The 21,870-nt window shown below is 45.3% G+C and overlaps 2 protein-coding genes across 11 annotated transcripts in view; one reads left to right on the top strand and one right to left on the bottom strand.

The window, feature by feature from the left end:
- Positions 1 to 333: 333 nt before the first annotated feature.
- On the bottom strand, positions 334 to 6,326 carry TMEM186 (transmembrane protein 186). Of its 8 annotated transcripts, none has more exons than XM_047839292.1 (4): positions 6,291 to 6,323; positions 5,748 to 5,820; positions 3,714 to 4,017; positions 334 to 2,863 (listed from the first exon to the last, which is right to left on the bottom strand). In XM_047839292.1, exon 4 carries the CDS (start codon positions 2,789 to 2,791, stop codon positions 2,105 to 2,107), a length of 687 nt encoding a protein of 228 aa, XP_047695248.1. In that variant the 5' UTR covers positions 2,792 to 2,863; positions 3,714 to 4,017; positions 5,748 to 5,820; positions 6,291 to 6,323; the 3' UTR covers positions 334 to 2,104. The 8 variants fall into 8 exon arrangements, 5 of the variants coding, with proteins under 5 accessions (XP_047695248.1, XP_047695250.1, XP_047695252.1 ...); XM_047839294.1 differs by having other exon boundaries at positions 3,714 to 3,812; positions 6,291 to 6,305; XR_007147902.1 differs by having other exon boundaries at positions 2,797 to 2,863; positions 3,714 to 4,932; positions 6,291 to 6,303.
- A 166-nt stretch (positions 6,327 to 6,492) lies between these two features.
- Positions 6,493 to 21,870, top strand: part of PMM2 (phosphomannomutase 2) — a 30,158-nt gene continuing 14,780 nt past the window's right edge. For all 3 annotated transcript variants that reach the window (XR_007147627.1, XR_007147626.1, XM_047837496.1), the window contains exons 1-4: positions 6,493 to 6,624; positions 18,021 to 18,132; positions 20,580 to 20,656; positions 21,328 to 21,419. Coding sequence is in view for 1 of the 3 variants with exons in the window: in XM_047837496.1 (XP_047693452.1) it covers positions 6,559 to 6,624; positions 18,021 to 18,132; positions 20,580 to 20,656; positions 21,328 to 21,419 (347 nt within the window). In the remaining 2 variants the exon portion in view is untranslated. The remainder of the gene's footprint in view (positions 6,625 to 18,020; positions 18,133 to 20,579; positions 20,657 to 21,327; positions 21,420 to 21,870) is intronic.

The following is a 21,870-nucleotide window of genomic DNA, read 5'->3' as shown; positions in this document are numbered from 1 at the left end:
ATCGGGCTCTCTGCTGTAGGCACGGAGCTCACTTCAGATCCTCTGTCCACCTCTTTCTGCCCTTCCCCTGGTCGCTTGTGCACTCTCTCGGTCTCGTTCTCTCTCTCTCTCTCTCAAAGATTTGGCTCGGGTCATGATCTCGCGGTCTGTGAGTTTGAGCCCCGTGTCAGGCTCTGTGCTGACACCTCAGAGCCCATAGCCTGCTTCGGATTCTTTGTCTCCCGCTCTCTCTCCCGTTAGCCACTCACACTCGGTCTCTCTCTCCTTCAAAAATAATTAACTTTCCCCAGTTTTACTGAGATAGAATTGACATATAACATCATTATCAGCTTAGTGTGTACAACGTAATGATTTATGCACGTATATATCGCAAAACGATTATGACAAGGTCAGTTAACATCAGGCATCTCACATAGTAATGAGGTATTTTTCTTCTTGTGACAGAATATTTTTAATGTGTTTACAAGTAAGATAGCTATGTTACATGAAGCAAAAAAAAAAAAAAAAAAAAAAAACCAACTCCAGGTACAGGATAACATCTATGTTTTTAAAAAGCCTGAAAGCACGGTAAGATACCACCTCCTGCCCATCAGGAGGATGTGGAGGAGCCAGAACCCTCGTGGATGGCTGAGACGGGTAAAAAAGGACATGGAGGCTGTGGGAAAGTTCAGCAGTTCCTCAAAAACTTGCACAGTCACCATAAGATCCAATATTTCCGCCTGTCTGCCTGTCGGCATCCAGGAGCCCCAAAAGAAGCAACAGCAGGGACTCGTGCGCCAACTCTGACAGCAGCACTGTTCCCAACAGCCAAAAGGTGGAAACTATCAAAATGTCCATCGACAGACAGATAAGCAAACTGTGGTCTACACTGTGGTTATCCAGCCACGAAAAGCAATGAGGCTCTCACACAGGCTACAGCATGGATGCACGTTGGAACCATCACGCCAGGTGAAGAAGCCAGACACAAAACCACAGTGGGCGATTCCGTTTACGTGGAATGTCCAGAAAAAGCAAATCCACGGAAACAGAAAGCAGATGACTGGTTACGAGGATGGAGGGAGGGGGAGATGGGGAGTGACCGTTTAATGGGTACAGGGTTTCTCCTTGGGATGATGAAAACGTTCTGGAAACGAGCAGATGTGATGGCTGCACAACGTTGTAGGCGTCCTTAATACCACTGAAGTGTACATTCAAAAATGGCTGAAGGAATACATTTACATGATGTGTGTTTTAACACAATAAAAGACTGGAAGTCCCCACAATAAAGCATCTAGTCACTGACTTCTGAGTGGTGGAACTGTTGGTGATCACATCTTCCTTCCTCTTTATTTTGCTACAGACTGTGAAACAAACATCTTTTACTAACCACTAATCGTGCACACAACTAGCTTTAGCTTATAAAAGAACGCACCAGAACACAGCTCGCCTGGTTTTATCCACCAGAGCCTTCAGACAGGAGGGCCCCAGGCCACAACCTTGGCAAAGGGATGCGGCGCTTGCCTGGTCAGCACCCTCCGCCACGGTCACACGACCCAACTCTACCTGGGCTTCTTCCCGTCCTTTCCTGCTGCTGAGGCCCGATGGGGGCGGCACAGGCCTCGGGTAAGCCCTACTGACTGCCTGGAAGCTTTTCAGCACAAGTCACCTTTGTACTGACCTTGACATTTACCGTTTATTTTCACACCCATGCCAGGAGACAGGATTTTTCCCTTTCTCAGATGGGAAAACCAGGGTTGAGAGACACGGTGAACTCCAGGCCAGGCAGTCGAGAACTGACAGTACCCGAGTCTGCTCAAGCCACGTCCTGAGCTTGCTCTGCCTCACCTCCCTGACTTCCGATTTCACAGCACTGCCCTGCCTGAGTGAACCGGACACAGCTTCCTCCGAGAACCAGCTGTGAACTTCTGGCCGTTATCTGACTAAATGTCACACAAATGCAGTATGAATTGGTTCTAAGGGCCTCTTTCCGAAACGCGATCACTAGCTTCTGTCTTAGGACTCTGTGCATCCCAAAAGACGGGTGCCCAGAGGCCCTGCCGAAGTCTTCAGGTGCCCGATCCCCTGTTTCATCCTCGGCCTTCCTGCTGGAGACCCAGCTCCCAATTCACTTGAGGGAGTCCAGCGTCCCAAACACCTGCGCGAAACGCTCTCTGTCCACGATGCGTCCGTAGCGAAGGGTGAGGTAGAAGGTCTCCTTCCCACTGTACTGCTGGATACGCACAAACAGCTCCTGGGCCCGGTCCTTGGTTTCCGTCATGGGGATCACGTCGGCCACGGGGCAGTCCGTGTCCTGCCGCCGGCCCCAGAAGGTCAGGTGCGCGACCCGCAGCACAGTGCCCGCCTCGTTCACATACAGGATGCCCACCAGCCTTCGGAAGAAATAGCTCATCCAGCAGAGCATGGCCAGGGCAAAGCCAGCCACCCCGCCCGCAACACACAGGGAGCCGAGCGTCACGAAGCCCTGCGAGTACCAGTAGCAGCCAGGCGGGAGGGCCAGCACCGTGAGGGCCGTCTGTGCCACCTTCAGCCGAGACAAGTACCCGAAGGCTCTGATGGCGTCAAACCGGTAGACCATCTGGAAGTTCTCTGTCTCCGCACCTGCCTCTTTCTCCTTCGGGGTGGGGCACCCGCTCCCCACCCACCTCCCTGGATCCCGGCCGGTGGCTGTGCGGCACCACAGCCCGCAGACAGGCCTTCTCCACAGGGCCGGGCCGGGCCGCCGAAGCACAGCGCGGAGGAGGGCAGCCTGGAAGGGAGAAAGGAGACCACTGCTCTCAGGGAACTCAGCCATGCTGATCACGCGACGAATGTTTGCGGAGCATCTCACCCACAAGCTCCCACCAACCCTGCGAGGTTGCCGTTACTGCCAGAGACAGAGGGACAGAGAAAGCCAGATGCTTTAACTCACGTGATCTTCATACAAGCGGTGCAAGACAGGCACCCCCTGCGGTTGACCCTTGAACAACGGAGGCGTGAGGGACGGCCACCCCCATGCAGTCAAAAATCCACATGTAGCTTTTGACTCCTCAAAAACCTAACTACTAATAGCCTACGGCTGACCAGGACCTAAACCGATAAGTCGATTAACACATATTTTGTGTATTACGTGTATCATACACCGTATCCTTACAGCAAAGTCAGCTAGAAAAAAGAACGAGATTACGAAAACCGTAAGAGAAAACACATTTACGGAGCTGTACTGTATTATCCAGACCATTCAGTTTACGTTGTTCACAAGATGAATCGTCTGTCAGTACATAAATCAATACTGCCTTACAGGATACGAAACATCAACAGGTGTTTTGTTACCTGCCAACACTAGACACAAAAATAGAAAGATAATAAGGGCGATGCCTATTTATTTATAAGTAGGATGATTCAAGGATTGATAACAAAGACGCACTAGTAGGATCCTTTGATGGTAGCCTAGTGTAACCCTGTGTAACCATACGGCTGTTTCACAGGGGCCTCGCCTATACACTAAGGAATGAATGGTTAGAAAGTTTTCGTGGCCTACCGTGTTCCAGTTGGATTCATAATACACACTACCGGAAACACTGTTTTTTAAAAAACCACTTGGCTGTGACGACAGGCTGATATGCCGTCTCTCCAGATAGGAGAGGGGGGCATACTGGACCCCAACATAACTCTTTGAGAGCAACGTGACAAAACAATAAGACACATCATTAATTTTATATTAAATTATCACCCACCTTATGCCTCTAAGGACAGGCCATCCACTTGCGGGCGAATCTTGCATATGACGTCCTGCCCAATGAATACCCAGGCGATGATGCAGTCCTACACAGTTCCTGCCGTACAGTTACCAGATTTTCACACGGAGACACTCGCGCACACACACACACACACCAGGTCAGTTTAACCGTACGGCATGACGACTATTTAGTATTTATTACGTGGGAGGGGTCTTCGTCCTCGTCATCTTTACGCTGAGCAGGCTGCGGGCGAGGCAGAGGACAGGCTGGTCTGGCCGTCTCGGGGGAGGCGGAGGCAGAGCTAGAGGAGGTGGAAGAGGAGGCAAGAGGGGCAGGCACACCCGGTGTAACTTCACGGACACACCTTGTAATTTCCGTTTGACTTCTCTGCCTTTTCATCTCTCTAAAAATGTTTCTATAAGGTACCAGCCCTTCTTCCACCACTTGCTTTAGTCTCAGTGCCCGTATCACAGAAGGGTCCATGTTGTGAAAGAAGTCAAAAGCCGTCTTGAATAACTGAAACCCTTCTGCCAGGTTGTCTAACGTCAACTTGTTTTCTGGCGCCGCTTCTCGCGCATCTTCATCCGGCACCGGTCCGGAAGCTCTCGCCTCCGCCGACTCACCCTCTGTTAACTCCTCTGGTGTGGTGACTCTGGGCGCCTGAGGTGGCAACTCATCTACTGCCTCTTGGGCGGGGGAAGCTGCTTCCCCTGCTATCTTGACATTTTTTAAGCCAAACCGCTTTCTGAAATTATCAAGCCATCCTTTGCTGGCACTAAATTCTCCAGCCTTGGGTCCTTCACCTTCCTTTTGCTGTAAGTGGTCATACAATGACTTTGCTTTTCCTCGAATCGTGTTCGAGTCTATAGGTATGCCTTTCTTATAGCAATCCTGCACCCACGTAAAAGCTGCATTTTCAATACGAGATAAAAAGCTGTCTCGCAGAAAGTGCAACGTTCTCGCGCCTGCTGGCGTAGCTGCCGCCACAGCCTCACGGATTTCCTTTTCCTTTTTTACAATGGTCCTTACGCTGGATTCATTCATCTTGAAATGACGGGCCACTGCAGCCGCAGACCTTAATCTACGGTACATGTCAAGCAATTCGACTTTTTCTTGTAATGTCATGACCTTTCTCTGCCTCTTGGGAGCGCTTCCAGAATCACCAGTGGCGTTTCGTATGGGTCCCATGGTGTTATTCAAGGTTTATAGTATTGCGCTAAACATGATGAAAAATATGCAAGAACCACGGGATCACTTTTTACAGCCATTTGAAATTTACGAGTGACCAACTGATCTCGCGGAGAGGATTAGCAACACACGGTTTTAAGCTTGGAAATCACAACACTTGAGATCACCACAGCAAGAGGAGGTGACTATGATATTCTTACAGTCGTAGAGTATGTACTGCAGTTAATTTTATGCAGTTATTTAACACTGCATCTTTGTTTCCATTTCTCTCAACTATGAATGATGCCATGTACAGTCTGTACATTTTGATAAACCTTTTTGTAACAAACTTGTGTATACTTCATGGAAGTAAATGATAAACTAGCATCTACATATATTTTATGCATTCATGATACATCTTTTTTTTTTTTTTCCAGTATTTCTAGGCTATGCAGTTCATCTGCTGGTTTTCTCAAATTGGAGCCAATCTCCAAAAAAAACTTCACAACATATGTATTTTTTTTAATCTGCGAAGAAGTGGGCCCACACAGTTCAAACCCGCATTGTTCAAGGGTCAACTGTACTTTACCACGGAGAAAACTAAACCCAGAGAAGGCGAGAAACATACCCAAAGACACACACCCAGTGAGTGTGGCAGAGTCTGACCCCCAAACTGGTCCTATATCCTTCAGGGAGTTCAGAGAGGTACAAGAAAGGCGACACAGCCTTCATTCATTCAACACGTATCTAGGGACGACCAACTCTGGGCTGGGCACTGAAGACGTAAGGCTATATGAACGTTTTCCCCAGCAGGAAGCCAAACAACAAATGTCCAAATGGGTAACAAATCTCTGCGATACTTACCATAATAACTTCCCCGTTCTGTCAGGTTAAAGCACCATCTTCGGTGCTGAAGGGAACCGCTGATTTCTTAGCCCTGTTTGGGGGAGGGGGAAGACCAAAGCAGGCGGGGATGGGAGGCGCCAACCCACAGCACAAGGTTTTTATTAGGTGCACCGTTCTACACCCTGAGTAGGGCAGCGACAGATGCTTTGGACTTGGGGGCCAGTCACTAGGTGTAGCTCCTTGTGTAAGTTACTTCACTTCTCTGGGCCTCGGTTTCTTCCCCTTTCACAATGGGGGTTCACAACATACCACATGAGATCATGGTTTCAAAGCTCTCAAATGCATTCAATGGACCCCAGGTTTGTGATGATAGGAGAGTGCCCTGTCGGCCCACGTGGCCCGGGCGTAGAAAGGCGCGGCACAGCAAGCCTTAACCCACGCCGGAGCTCCCTCCCGCGGATCCTCCAAATCAGAACCCCAGAAATCCGCCTGCCTGCCTAACCTTGACCACGACCCCCAAGGCGCTTCACCCCCCGTACTTCCCCTCACCCGCCTTCTTACCATCGCGCGGATACCTGCCGCCGGAAGTGATTCCCCCCGCCCCCGGAACCTCTAAGAGGGCCTGCTCGGCCTTAGGAGGTCGGCGTGTCGACGCATTGCATTCTGGGATTTGTGGTTCCTAAAGACCAACTGACTCTAGTCCCAGACACGTGGGAATGGATCCTCCTTCTCCCAGCGTGCCCTGTGGCACGGGGGCCGAGCCCGGAAGTTCCGGGCCGAGGTCCTGGTTGCCAACGAGTCTCATCAAGTGCGGCTGGAAACGGGGGACATGGCGGCGTCTGGCCCAGCGCTATGCCTTTTCGACGTGGACGGGACCCTGACCGCCCCGCGACAGGTAGGCGGCACCCGGCCGGCTGGAGGCAGCGGGTGCAGAGCCGCCTGCTGTTCACATTTGGGGCCGACGGCCGCCCAGGGTGGGGGTCGAGGGGCGGGAGGGCCGCCTACCTCCTCGGCAAGGCTGAACTCCGTTCTGGGTGCCTTCCAGGGGTGAAACGGAAACTCGAAACACATCCCCAAGACCTCAGGGTGCTCGGAGAGATGAGACGGGCTGAAAACCCTTGAAAGGAAACAACGTGTATGGGGTTGGAAAACGCAGTTTTGGACTCTCACCGCATGCCCTGAATTTGAACCCCAGCTCAGCCCTCTTACCAGCTATGTTCCCTCCTCAGTCCTGTCACCTATGAGCTGCATCTTGCAACCTAATAGGAAAAACATAGGTTTCCAGGTCAAACAGACCTAATAGAGTCTCAACTTCACTCTGTTGACAGCTGTCTGACTTAGAGCAAATCACTGAACCCCTGAGTGGTTTTTTTTGTTTGTTTGTTTTTGGTTTTTATTTGTTAATTTTTAATTTACATCCAAGTTAGCATATAGTGCAACAATGATTTCCGGAGTAGATTCCTTAATGCCCTTACCTATTTAGCCCATCCCCCTGACACAACCCCTCCAGTAATCCTCTGTTTGTTCTCCATATTGAAGAGTCTTTTATGTTTTGTCCCCCTCCATGTTCCCGAAATCCCACATCCCTCCCTGCTTCCCTCCCATTTCCTTGTGTTTATCCCTTCTGTGTCTTAAGTCCTCATTTGAATGAAGTCATATGATATTTGTCTTTATCTGACTGTTTAATTTCGCTTTTCCGCTTAGCATAATACCCTCAAGTTCCATCCACGTAGTGGCAAATGACAAGATTTCATTCTTTTTGATTGACGAGTAATACTCCATTGTATATATATACCACATCTTTTTTATCCATTCATCCATCGATGGACGTGTGGGCTCTTTCCATACTTTGGCTATTGTTGATAGTGCTGCTGTAAACATTGGGGTGCATGTGCCCCTTCGAAACAGCATCCCTTTATTTCTTGGATAAATACTTAGTAGTGCAATGGCTTGGTCGTAAGATAATTCTATTTTTAATTTTTTGAAGAGCCTCCATACTGTTTGTGGCGGCAACAGCTTGCATTCCCACCAGCAATGAAAAAGAGATCCTCTTTCTCCGCATCCTCGCCAACATCTGTTGTTGCCTGAGTTGTTAATGTGACCCATTCTGACAGGTGTAGGATGGTATCTCGTTGTGGTTTTGATTTGCATTTCCCGGATGATGAGTGACGTTCAGCATTTTTTCATGTGTTGGTTGGCCATCTAGCTGTCTTCTTTGGAGAAGTGTCTATTCATGTCTTTTGCCCGTTTCTTCACTGGATTCTTTGTTTTTTGGGTGTTGACCTTGATAACTTCTTTATAGATTTTGGATACTAACCCTTTATCTGATTTGTCATTTGCAAATATCTTCTCCCATCCCGTCGGTTGCCTTTTAGTTTTGCTGATTGTTTCCTTTGCTGTGCAGAAGCTTTTTATTTTGATGAGGTCCCAGTAGTTCATTTTTGCTTTTGTTTCCCTTGCCTCCGGAGACGTGTTGAGTAAGAAGTTGCTGCGGCCAAGGTCAAAGAGGTTTTTGCCTGTTTTCTCCTCGAGGAGTTTGATGCCTTCCTGTCTTACATTTAGGTCTTTCATCCAGTTTGAGTTTATTTTTGTGTCTGGTATGAGAAAGTGGTCCAGGTTCATTCTTCTGCATGTCGCTGTCCAGTTTTCCCAGCATCATTTGCTGAAGAGACTGTCTTTATTCCATTGGATATCCTTCCCTGCTTTGTCAAAGATTAGTTGGCCATACGTTTTTGGGTCCATTTCTGGGTTCTCTATTCTGTTCCATTGATCTGAGTGTTTGTTCTTGTGCCAGTACCATACTGCCTTGATGATGACAGCTTTGTAATACAGCCTGAAGTCCAGGATTGTGATGCCTCCTGGTTTGGTTTTCTTTTTCAAGATTGCTTTGGCTATTCGGGGTCTTTTCTGGTTCCATACAAATTTTAGGATTATTTGTTCCAGCTCTGTGAAGAATACTGGTGTTATTTTGATAGGGATTGCATTGAATCTGTAGATTGCTTTGGGTAGTATTGACATTTCAACAATATTTATTTTTCCTCTCCAGGAGCATGGAATATTTTTCCTTTTGTTTATGTGTCTTTTTCAATTTCTTTCATAAGCTTTCTGTAGTTTTCAGTGTATAGATTTTTCACCTCTTTGGTTAGATTTATTCCTAGGTATTTTATGGTTTTGGGTGGCAGTTATAAATGAGACCAATTCCTTGATTTCTCTTTCTGTTGCTTCATTGTTGGTGTATAGGAATGCATCTGATTTCTGTGCATTGATTTTCTATCCTGCCACTTTGCTGAATTCATGAATCAGTTCTAGCAGTTTTTTGGTGGAATCTTTTGGATTTTCCATATAGAGTATCATGTCATCTGCGAAGAGTGAAAGTTCGGCTGATTTGGATGCCTTTTACGTCTTTGTGTTGTCTGATTGCTGAGGCGAAGACTTCCAATACTGTGTTGAATAACAGTGGCGAGAATGGACATCCCTGTCTTGTTCCTGACCTTAGGGGGAAAGCTCTCACTTTTTCCCCATTGAGGATGATATTAGCATTGGGTCTTCCATATATGGCTTTTATGATCTCGAGGTATGATCCTTCTATCCCTGCTTTCTTGAGGGTTTTTATCAAGAAAGAATGCTGTATTTTTTCAAATGCTTTCTCTGCATCTGTTGAGAGGATCATGTGATTCTTATCCTTTGTTTTACTGATGTGATGAATCACATTGATTGTTTTACAGATATGGAACCAGCCCTGTATCCCAGGTATAAATCCTACTTGATCATGATGGATACTTTTTTTAATGTATTGTTGGAATTGGTTTTGGAATCAAGGTAATGCTGGCTTCATAGAAAGAGTTTGGAAGTTTTCCTTCCATTCCTATTTTTCAGAACAGCTTCAAGAGAATAGGTGTTAACTCTTCCTTAAATGTTTGGTAGAAGTCCCCTGGAAAGCTGTCTGGCCCTGGAGTCTTGTTTTTGGGGAGATTTTTGATTACTAATTCGATTTCTTTACTGATTATGGGTCTGTTCAAATTTTCTGTTTCTTCCTGTTTCAACTTTGGTAGTTTATATGTTTCTAGGAATTTGTCCATTTCTTCCAGATTGCCCATTTTATTGGTGTATAATTGCTCATAATATTTTCTTATTTATTTCTGCTGTGTTGGTTGTGATCTCTTTCATTCTTGATTTTATTTGTGTCCTTTTTCTTTTTGATCAAATTGGCTAGTGTTTTATCAATTTTGTTAATTCTTTCAAAGAACCAGCTTCTGATTTCATTGATCTGTTTTGGGTTTTTTTGTTGTTTTTTTTTGTTTTGTTTTGTTTTTTTGGGTTTTTTTTGGTTTCAGTAGCATTAATTTCTGCTCTAATCTTTATTATTTTCTGTCTTCTGCTGGTTTTGGGTTTTATTTGCTGTTCTATTTCCAGCTCTTTAAGGTGTAAGGTTAGGTTGTCTCTCTGAGACCTTTCTTCCTTCTTTAGGGAGGCCTGGATTGCCATATACTTTCTTCTTATGACCGCCTTTGCTGTGTCCCAGAGGTTTTGGGGTCTGGTGTTATCAGTTTCGTTGGCTTCCATGTACTTTTTAATTTCCTCTTTGACTTCCTGGTTAGCCCTTTCATTCTTTAATAGGATGTTCTTCAGTCTCCAAGTGTTTGTTACCTTTCCAAATTTTTTCTTGTGGTTGATTTCGAGTTTCATAGCATTGTGGTCTGAAAATATGCACAGTATGATCTCGATCTTTTTGTAATTGTTGAGGGCTGATTTGTGTCCCAGTATGTGATCTATACTGGAGAACATTCCATGTGCACTGAAGAAGAGTGTATATTCTGCTGCTTTAGGATGAAATGTTCTGAATATATCTGTTAAGTCCATCTGGTTCATTGTGTCCTTCAAAGCCATTGTTTCCTTGTTGATTTTCTGATTAGATGATCTTTCCATTGTTGTAAGTGGGGTGTTGAAGTCCCCTACTATTATGGTATTATTATCTATGAATTTCTTTACATTTGTGGCTAATTGATTTATGTATTTGGGTGCTCTCACATTTGGAGCATAAGTGTTTACAATTGTTAGGTCTTCTTGGTGGGTAGACCCCTTAAGTTATGATATAATGCCTTTCTTCATCTCTTGTTACAGTCTTTATTTTAAAGTCTAGATTGTTTGATTTAAGTATGGCTACTCTGGCTTTCTTTTGTCAACCAGTAGCATGATAGATGGTTCTCCATCCCCTTACTTTGAATCTGAAGGTGTCTTTAGGTCTGAAGTGCATCTCTTGTAAACAGCATATAGATGGATCTTGTTTTCTTATCCATTCTGTTGCCCTATGTCTTTTGATTGTAGCATTGAGTCCATTGACATTTAGAGTCAGTACTGAAAGATATGAATTGATTGCTATTATGTTGCCTGTAGAGTTGCAGTTTCTGGTGGTGTTCTCTGGTCTTTTCTAGTCTTTGTTGCTTTTGGTCTTTATGTATTTTTTTAGCGTTTGTTTTGTTTTGTTTGTCTTTTCTCCCCTCAGAGAGTCGCCCTTAAAATTTCTTGGAGGGCTCGTTTTGTAGTCACAAACTCCTTTAATTTTTGTTTGTCTGGGAAACTGTTTATCTCTCTTTATATTTTGAATGACAGCTTTGCTGAATAAAGAATTCTTGGCTGCATATTTTTCTGATTCAGTACATTGAATATATCCTGCCACTCCTATCTGGCCTGCCAAGTTTCTGTGCATAGGTCTGCTGCAAACCTGATCTGTCTTCCCTTGTAGATGAGGGACTTTTTTTTTTTTCCCTTGCTGCTTTTGTGATTCTCTCCTTGCCTGAGTATTTTGCGAATTTGACTATGATATGCCTTGTTGATGGTTGGTTTTTGTTGAAACTAATGGGGGTTCTCTGTGCTTCCTGGATTTTGATGTCTGTGTCTTTCCCCAGGTTAGGAAACTTTTTTTGCTACGATTTGCTCACATAACCCTTCTACCCCTTTTTCTCTCTCTTCATCTTCTGGGGCCCCTATGATTCTGATGTTGTCCCTTTTAAATGAGTCACTGATTTCTCTAATCCTTGAATCCTGCTCTTTTGCCTTAGTCTGTCGCTTTTCTGCCTCGTGCATCCTTGCCGCCCTGGGATCCGTTCGAGATTGCAGCTACCTCAGTTACAACATTTTTTATTTCATCCTGACTAGCTTTTACTTCTTTTATCTCCACAGAAAGTGAGTCTAAACTATTTTCGACTCCAGGTAGTGTTCTTATTATCGTGATTTTAAATTCTGGTTCAGACATCTTGCTTGTATCTGTGTTGGTTAATTCCCTGGCTGTCGTTTCTTCCTGCTCTTTCTTCTGGGGTGAATTCCATTGTTTCATCATTTTGAAGGGAGAAAGGGAATTAATGAGGTTTAAAAAACTAAATTAAAAAAATGAAAGTTAAAAAATTAAAAACAACACACACAAAAATCAAATAAATGATGCTAGATCCTAGGTGTGTTTTGGTCTGGGTGTTCAATTGTACTTGATAGATTAGAAGAAAAAGGGGAAAGGAAAAAAAAGGAAATCGTTTGAAAATTTGAAAAAAATGAATACACTGAAATGGAATAAAATGAAATGATGAAACTAAAATAGAATTTGAAAAAAATTTACACAGAAGTAAAAAATACAGTAGAAAAAATTAACGAAAAATATTTTTAATAAAAATTGAAAATGAAGTTTCTCTCTGCTGAGTTCTGTGGTTCAGGTTGTGCAGGGTGTTGTATTAATCCTCAAATCAGTTTTCGAGTTGTGCAGGATAGTTTAGTGTTGATCTGGCTGTGTTTCATGGATGCAAGACACAAAAAAACTTACATGCTGTTCCGCCATCTTGGCTCCTCCCATAACCCTCCCCTGAGTGGTTTCATATGGGGGCATTCCCAGTTCCATATGGTGTTGGTGAGGCTCGAATGAAATCGAACAAATTCACCAAAGTATCTTGGCTACGATAGGCTGGGTTCAGTAATAATAAATAGTAGCCGCTAGCACCCCTCCCCTCTCCACCCCCTTCTCCAGTAGAAGTGATCAAGGAGGCCCAGATTTTTGCAGACTGCCTCCTGAGAGCCTCCTTGGACTCCTGGAAGCTTGCTTCCCACTTCCTGATTTTGCTGCTACAGGCATGGATAGGTTTCAGTTAAGGTCTGCGTTTGTGATGAAGCTCACTCTGACTGCACAGACTGGTCACGGAAGTGACCTCACTATCTTCACATTGTATCCCTACCTTCTTGATTCGGGCTGAGTGGTGGCAATGGTGTGCTCCACATTTCCATGTTAAATGCATGTGGTTTTGGATCAGTTTGCCTTTCTGGCCCGCAGGTTCAGCGGATCTAGTGGTGATACTCAACTGCCTTGTTCTTCAAAGGCTCCTTTTGACACAGATTCAGCGACCAGCCTGCACTTGTGGACTGCTACAAGTTCTTGCTGGTCCAGAGCCAGAGTCAGCATTTCATTGTTCCTAAAGGGTCAGATAGCAAGAATTTTTGTCTTTGACAGCCATGTGGTCTGTAGTAACTAATCAACTCTAATGCAAAAGCAGCCATAGACAACAGGTAGACCAGCTTCATTCGGTTCCAATAAAACTTTACTGATTTGTTATGAAATCAAACAGCTGCTCCATTTGGCCCATTGGCTGTAATGGTCTATGGTGCACATTCCAAACCTTTTTAGAACCTTCTCCCTCTCAAGCCGTCTCCCTCTTTTACCCAAGTAGGATTTTTTTTTTCTTTTTTTGAGAAAGAGCATGAGCCAGGGAGAGGGGCAGAGGGAAAGAGAAAGAATCTTAAGCAGGCTCCCTGCTCAGTGTGGAACCTGATGGGGGCTCGATCCCACAACTCTGGGATCCTGATATGAGATGAAATCAAGTCAGACACCCAACTGACTGAGTCACCCAGGCACCCTCCAAATAGGATAATTTTTGTTACCGTTTTAAATAAAGGAAACTGAGATTCAGTGAAACCATGATCTCAATTTGTCACAGCAAATCTGGTACAAGTTTCTGGGCTACTGGGCATTGTTCTTTGCTAAGTTTCCCATTTTCTGCCACTGCTGTAAGATGGATGCTGTTCTGGCTCCTGGTTCTGCCATTCCGGAAGGTGCTTCTGACTCCCAGAAGGAATCAGGATAGATAAGCGTGCAGTATGAAATAGCAAAGAAACCCACAACGTATTCCCTTAAAATACCTGAAATATGATATTCTTGGCAGCAGTTTTAACACTGAAAAAAAAAAGTGTTAATTTAAAAGAAAATTGTTTCTGTGTGCTGGGTGCTCCAGGTAAAAACAAATATACTTTACCAACAGATCTATTCATTATACAACCTTTCCCTTCCTCAATACATATATTATCCAACACTGATAAGCACATTACAATCCGGAAGCAGAATAGGTTATCTTGCAGCTGCTAAAGGACGATATGATGCAAACAGGTAAAATCTAGTTCGAATGGAGTCCAGAGCCTTGCACATATCACTGGTTAAGTAGAATCTTCTTGGGCTGAATACTTTCCTAAGAACTGCCACGCCATCTAAAAACAGTTGAGGGGCACCTGGGTGGCTCAGTCGGTAAGCATCTAACTCTCGGTTTCAGCTGAGGTCATGATCTCACAGTGTCATGAGTTCAAGCCCTGCATCGGGCTCTGTACTGACAGTGCAGACCCTGCTTGGGGTTCTCTCTCCTCTCCCTCTCTCTCTGCCCCTCTCCCACTCACGCTGTCTCTCTCTAAATAAATAATTTTTTTTTTATTTGAAAAAAGAACTGGGGCGCCTGGGTGACTCAGTCGGTTGGGCGTCCAACTTCGGCTCAGGTCATGATCTTGCGGTCCGTGAGTTCGAGCCCCGCATCGGGCTCTGGGCTGACAGCTCAGAGCCTGGACCCTGTTTCGGATTCTGTGTCTCCCTCTCTCTCTGACCCTCACCTGCTCATGCTCTGTCTCTATCTGTCTCAAAAATAAATGTTTAAAAAAAAAATTAAAAGAAAAAGAAAAGAAAAAAGAACTAAACATAAAAACAAAAACAGTTGAGACTCAGAATAAAAGTCTGTGAAAAGAAGGGAGGCACAAGCCTGAATGGGAAACAGTTGTTTCCCAGCTGTGTGTCAGAAAACATTCAGGCACCAGAACCCCTGAAAAACTAGTATACAGCCATATCCCCACCACTTAAATTCAGCACTGATTGACATCAGCTGTCTGTCTACTTTTTTATTCCGCACTGTACCACTCCTTAAGCCATAGTGATCATGGTGCTTCACCACTAAATTTTTCAGCCTGCATCTCTTGAGGACATCTGTGGTGACCACAGGGGCCATCATCACACCTGGGAAAATTATCACCAGTTCCCTCATCTTATGTAATGCCCCAGTCCAGCAGTTGGCAAATGTTTTTCTGCACAAGGCCAGATGGTAAATAACTCGTTGAGACTCTGCGGGCCATGTGGTCTCTGTCACAACTAATCGACTGTGTTGCGGTGGCCACAGGCACTCCACAGACGAATGGATATCGCTGTGTTGCTGTCGTACCTTGCAGAACTAGGCAGCGGGTCGGTGCTGTCCCCTGCGCCCTATTTTGCTGAGTCCTCTTTGCTGCCGTCGGTTTTCCTTTCTTGTCCCCAAGAAAAGTCTCTCATAGTTGGTTTTTTCAGAAGGTGAATTTTTTTTATTAATTTTTATTTATTTTTCTTTTTTAATTTTTCTTTTTTTAATTTACATCCAAGTTAGTTACCAGTAGTGCAACAATGATTTCGGGAGTAGATTCCTTCATGCCCCTTAGCCATTTAGCCCCTCCCCCCTCCCACAGCCCCTCCAGCAACCCTCTCTTTGTTCTCCATTTTTAAGAGTCTCTTCTGTTTTGTCCCCCTTCCTGTTTTTATATTATTTTTGCTTCCCTTCCCTTATATTCATCTGTTTTGTATCTTAAAGCCCTCGTATGAGTGAAGTCATATGATATTTGTCTTTCTCTGACTAATTTCACTTAGCATAATAGCCTCCAGTTCCATCCACGTAGTGGCAAATGGCAAGATACCATTCTTTTTGATTGCCGAGTAATACTCCATCGTATAAATATACCACATCTTTTTTATCCATTCATCCATTGATGGACGTGTGGGCTCTTTCCATACTTTGGCTATTGTTGATAGTGCTGCTGTAAACATTGGGGTGCATGTGTCCCTTCGAAACAGCACACCTGTATCCCTTGAATAAGTACCTAGTAGTCAGAAGGTGAATTTTTAACAGTCTTTGGCCTTAATCTCAAGCTTTTGAATCATTCTCTGTTTATTTTGTCCTGGGTGATTTATAAAGAATTCCTTGTAATTGTCAACACAAGAGTTATTTGGGAACATCACAACAACTTTGGTGTGTGATTATTTTGCTCTAAAGGTGTCTCCTACAATGGGTAATTGAGATGCCTGTTGTGTTCACAAGCAGCTGGGTCTTATTTCCTGTCAAAAAAAGATTTGCTGCCACTTGGAAGTGAAAGGGTGCCTCTACAACCCATTCACATTGCAGACACATGTCTGATGGCCACAATGCCTTGGAGCTCATCACTGTGCACAGGGGTTAAGATCACATAAATTGCAGCTTCGGGATTCTGTTTGAAGATGGAAGTATTGCATTTTTTAAAAATTTATTTTAACATTTATTTATTTTTGAGAGACAGAGACAGAGCATGAGCTGGGGAGGGGCAGAGAGAAAGGGAGGCACAGAAGCTGAAGCAGAAGCACAAAGCCCAACATGGGGCTCAAACCCGCGAACCGCGAGATCACAATCTGAACCAAAGTCGGGCACTTAACCGACTGAACCAGTGAGGCGCCCAGAAGTATTGTGTTTTTAGTATTTTGCAATCCAGGGAGTCTTCCCCCACTTCCTGCCATTCTGACCTCAGGTGAGAGTAAGCCAGTTGGCCGGGGGGGGGGGGGGGGGGGGGGGGGGAAGGGGGTGTCTAGGACCCATTTCACAGTCACTGACTCACAGAGGCCACCAGTGCAGTTCTACATTTTGTGTGCCACATCAAGATTCCCCTGAAGATACAGAAAAGACTCTGTTACAAGCCCTCTGTGCAATTTGGTTAATCCTATGTGTGGATTACTCTAAACCAGTTTGTTTTGTTTTGTTTTAAGAAAAAGAGAAGATGGAATTCCAGATGTTCATGTACTGAATTTAGGTCATTTTTGTTTTTGTTTTTAATTTCTGGTAACTTCATTTCTAAAGATAGAACTGTGAGGGGCGCCTCACTGGCTCACTCCTGTGAGGGGCGCCTGGCAACTCTTAATCTCGGGGTCATGAGTTCTAGCCCCATGTTGGGGGCAGAGTTTATTTAAAAAAATAAAAATAAAAATACCCATGTGAATGTACAATTCAGATTGACAGAAAATAACAAAATAACTTTTTTATTTTATTTTTTTGCATTTATTTATTTTTGATAGAGACAGAACACAAGTAGGGGAAGGGCAGAGAGAGGAGACACAGAATCCAAAACGGGCTCCAGACTCTGAGCTGTCAGCACAGAGCCCGATGCGGGGCTCGAACTCACAAAGTACTAGATCATGACCTGAGCCAAAGTCAGAAGCTTAACCAACTGAGCCATCCAGGAGCCCCTAACAACATAACTTTTAAAACTTAATTGTGATTTGTCTTAACAGAGATGTCTTTTCATGTGACTTTCTAATTTCTTTTGAATTAGTGCACAGTTTGGATTTTAACCAGCATAAAATTATGCTGTTGTGACCACTGTTTATAGATAGGAGCTTTTCTTTTAGGAGAGACTAAAAAAATCTAGTGATCTTACTCTCATGGCTTTTGTTTTTGCTTTGGTTTTGTGTAGTTGTAACAAATCAATTCTCAACATCCTCTTTGTGTTGTGTTATTTTGCGTTAAAATCAGCCACCTACATTCGTAAGTAGAGCGCAGGGTAACATTTGCAGGAAGTGCGCTAGTCCATGTCCATTGGCTTGGAAAAATCACCACTTAAGGCTGAAAAAGCGAGTCATTGCACAGGACTTAGAATGAGTCCACTCGTGTTTCCAAAAACAAGACCTATGTATTTTTCTGCATGTAAACAAGCATAGAAATTGCAGAGAGGACTAGCCAGAACAGCACACACCGGCTGTTTATGTATTACTTGTGTGTTTTAGGTAAAAATAAGTAAACGTTAACAGGTCTTTTCTGGTGAAAAGCTGATGTACTTGGACTCGTCTACAGACCTAGAGCCTGAATTGGTTTGTATGAACGTAAGGATTGTGTCCCTCCAGGTTTCGTCTCCTGATCACTTTACCGCTCACGACTTTTTATTTTCCTTCTTGAAATGTAGAAAATCACCAAGGAAATGGACGGCTTTCTCCAAAACCTGAGACGGAAGATCAAGATTGGAGTGGTGGGCGGGTCCGACTTTGAGAAAGTGCAGGAGCAGCTGGGAAGTGACGGTAACGTCGACATTGCTGATTGCATTCGGTAGAAGATTAACTTCTTAGGAGACAGTTAGGGCCTGTCGCTGTTAAGTGTCACCGGCCCGAGGCCTCCTCCCCACATGCTTCCTTGTTGGGGGGATCATTCTCTCTGCTTTCTCTTTGCTGTTTTTAATCCCATAAGTAAATTTCTGGAGTCGGTGGTGGACCTCTTGGTACTCAGACACGTGGGGCGTTTCCCCAGAACTTCCAGTGTCATTGCCACTTCTGTGTCATTGCCCAGAATGCTTATGTTGTCCCCGTCCACTCTCCCAGCTCCGCTCAGACCCTGTCTCCTGACCGCCCTTCTCACCTGGGTGTTGAGGTGCCCTCTGGGTGTGGGGGCCGTCCGTTGCCCTAACACGGTGTTTCCCAGAGTTCCCTATTCATGAGTCACCCAGGCTGCTCCCCTTCTTTTGAACCAGACTCTCCAGCACAGGACCCCAGGAAGCCGGGCATACTTATCGGCCCCTTCACTGGAGACTCTGAGGTCCGTGGGGCCTGGGAATCGTATTTCAGCTGCTCCCCCCGGATGGCCTAATGCACAGCCCTCCTAGTGCCACACTCCATGCTTGTTGGAAACTGGCCGCTCGTCTGTTTTTCTTGAAGACTAGGACTGTGGATTATTCATCTTGCAGCCCGTGTCTCTAGGGTGCCTGGCCTGTAAGAAACAGAGGATGGAGAGCTAGATGAATCGATCGTCTTTTGGGCACTGTTGACATTTGGGCCAGGTCCTTCTCTCTTGTCAAGGGCTGTCCTGTGCATTGTAGGGTGTTCAGCAGCATCTGGGCCTCCACCTGCTTAATGCCAGTACCCCCTCCACCCCCAGTGTGACAACCAGAAATGTCTCCAGACATTGCCAAATGTCGTTGAGGGGGCAAAATCACCCCCAGTTGAGAACGAGCATTTTGGCTGTAATATCTTACAGTCAACATCTGTGTAAGCTATATTTATAGGCTCAGCCACTGTAAGTATAATCTGTGCGTTCTCTTTAAAACCCTGTTCTGCGTATACTTAATTTTTCCTGTAGATGCCTTACTTAGAAAGCCTGTAAACAATTTAACAGGGGCACATTAATCCCCAGAAATCCTGTTACCTGGCCCTGATGGCCCTTTCTGCCTCTGGGCAGATTTTAAACTACAGGCTGGAAGAGGTTTTGTGTCAGGGTAGGGCCCTGTCTTTATATTTCAAAGACTGTAAGTCTAAGCATCAGAATCAAAACATCCACAAGCTGGAGAAAGTTGACGGTCCAGCTGTATCAGAATCACTGGGGAGCTTGTTAAAATACAGATGTGAGGGCCCCACCCAACTCATGGTACGTAGGAATCCGCACTTTAACAAGCACCTGAAGTTTGAGGGCCCATTTAGATTTGCACCAGTGGTCTCCAAATCTGACTGCTTGTAAGAATCACCCAAAGACCTTTTTTAAAAAAACAATCTGATTTTAGCCTCGCCCCTGCATATTCGTAATCAGAAAGCCTGAGAACGGGGGCACCTGGGTGGCTCAGTCAGTTGAGTGCCCAACTCTTGATTTCGGCTCAGCTAATCCTGTCATGGGATCTTCATAGGATCAAGCTCCGCTGTCAGCATAGAGCCTGGTTGGGACTGATTGTCTTTGTCCCTCTCTCTCTGCCTAGCGTGTGCATGTACTCTCTCTCTCTTTCTCTCTCTTTCTCAAGTAAACTGTCAATAAATAAATGTGAGCAGATCCTGGGAATCTGCGCATTTCCATTGCCACCCCAGTGATGCGGATCCACAGTGAGGCTTGAGGGCTGTCACGGACGCCCATCTTCCCCTGTACATAAGAGGGGGCTGAAGGCAGAGGTGTAAGAGGGCCCACCACATGTCCAGTCTCTAGCCTGGCCACCGTCTTTTGCGTTTGTAATTGAGAGTCTTTTAAAAAAAAAAAGAAAAACTTGAGGAGCTCTTTCCCCACTCGCCCAATCTGTGACGAGGAGGTATTCTTTTACAGTCCTTACTAGAGTTCAGCAATCTTATTGGTGATGCGTGTTAATCAAGAAATAGAGGAGTGCCTGGCTGGCTCAGTCAGTTAAGCGTGCGACTCTGGATCTCAGCTCAGGTCTTGGTCTCAGGGTTGTGAGTTCAAGTCCCATGTTGGGCTCCACGCTGGCCATGAACCCTACTGTAAGTAAAAAAAAAAAAAAAAAGTGGGAGTGGCTCAGTCCGTTGAGTGTCCGACTCTTAGCTTCAGCTCAGGTCATGATCTCACCGTTGGTGAGTTTGAGCCCATCTTCGGGCTCTGTACCGACGGCATGGAGCCTGCTTGGGATTCTCTCTCTGCCCCTCCCCTGTGCATTCGAGTGCTCTCTCTCAATAAATAAACAAACATTAAAAAAAAAAAAAAAGGGAAATAGAAACACAGCCTTCAGTTCATCACGTGCTGTTTTCTTTTGTTTCGGTTGCAGTGGTTGAAAAATATGATTATGTGTTTCCAGAAAATGGCCTGGTAGCATACAAAGATGGGAAACTCTTGTGTAAACAGGTACGTTCTTGAAAATGCAAACAACTACATGCTACTATTAAAATGTTTTCTAAAAGGATATTTGATGTTGAGTGCTTCTGGGGAGATGTACCTGGGAGGTGAGGCACAGGGAAGGAATGAATCTCCACCCCGTGTTTTTTGTATCTTGCATGTTGAACCGTGCGACTCGCGTATTCCAAACGGTTAACTGAATTTTCGTAATTGTTTTTTTAAGGATAGCTAATCGAGTATTTTCATTAGTGATAGCACAGAGTAAGGCAGGCTCCTTGCTACAAGCGTTTTTGGAGGCACCGTGTAGCTCTTTGTAATAAGATCGTCTGTTCAGACATAAGAGAAGGCCAGAGTGGAGCAACAGTATTCTCTGTCAGCATCTGTAGATACTCTAATTGGATAAAAGCAGCAGTAGTGTACTCTTTGGGCCTTCCGTGAAGCATTTGAAAGGTAATGAGTACAAAAATCTTGAGTAACGAAACAGAACATGCTTCAATTAAAGCCCCTCGGGGTTTGCTTACACGGGAAAGAAGGAAAAAGGCAGCGTGGGCGTGTCACCCTGGCCGCCACACCAGCCTCGTGACCCTCAAGCGGTAGTGGCTGAAGACCCAGGTTCTCGAGAAAGTTATTTTGAAAATGGCCTGTCTCTGAATCAAGTAACCCGTATTTCCTTTGTCTAGAACATTCAGGGTCACCTGGGGGAGGCCCTGATCCAAGATTTAATCAACTACTGCCTGAGCTACATTGCGAAAATTAAGCTCCCGCGAAAGAGGTGGGTTTGCTCTCAGCAGCCAGGCTGAACTAGTGCCCTTTGGTGCCATGGTGCCAAGTCAGTCCCCGGCCCTGTGCTTCGGAAGGAACTGCTGGAGACCTTCCAGCAGAAGTGAGGACAGAAACGATGGCATCTGCACCTGGTGGGAATCTGACACCAGGTGCTTTCCGAGGCTGCGGGGAAGGCCCGTGAAACAGCTCCCAGACGCGCGAGTCACCTGGGGGCCCAGCCAGACCCCGCACGCGGCCGTGTTTGCTCGGTCCACAGTGTGAAATAAAATCTGAATCAGTTGCCGTCATTTGGACGCCCAAGCTCACATGCTAAAGTGCCTGCACTTCCGGCTCCTGTGGTGTCTGGGGCCCGCTCCTGCGCGGCCGGAGCCGGCTGAGCCACACTCCCCCCACCCGCACCCTCAGGCTTTCCCACACCCCTTCCCTCCTTGTTCTGACCT

This window comes from Prionailurus viverrinus, chromosome E3, assembly GCF_022837055.1.
Source record: "Prionailurus viverrinus isolate Anna chromosome E3, UM_Priviv_1.0, whole genome shotgun sequence".
Classification (NCBI taxonomy): Eukaryota; Metazoa; Chordata; class Mammalia; order Carnivora; family Felidae; genus Prionailurus; species Prionailurus viverrinus.
Note: the sequence above shows the minus strand (reverse complement) of the source record. Positions and strands in the feature narration are given on the sequence as shown.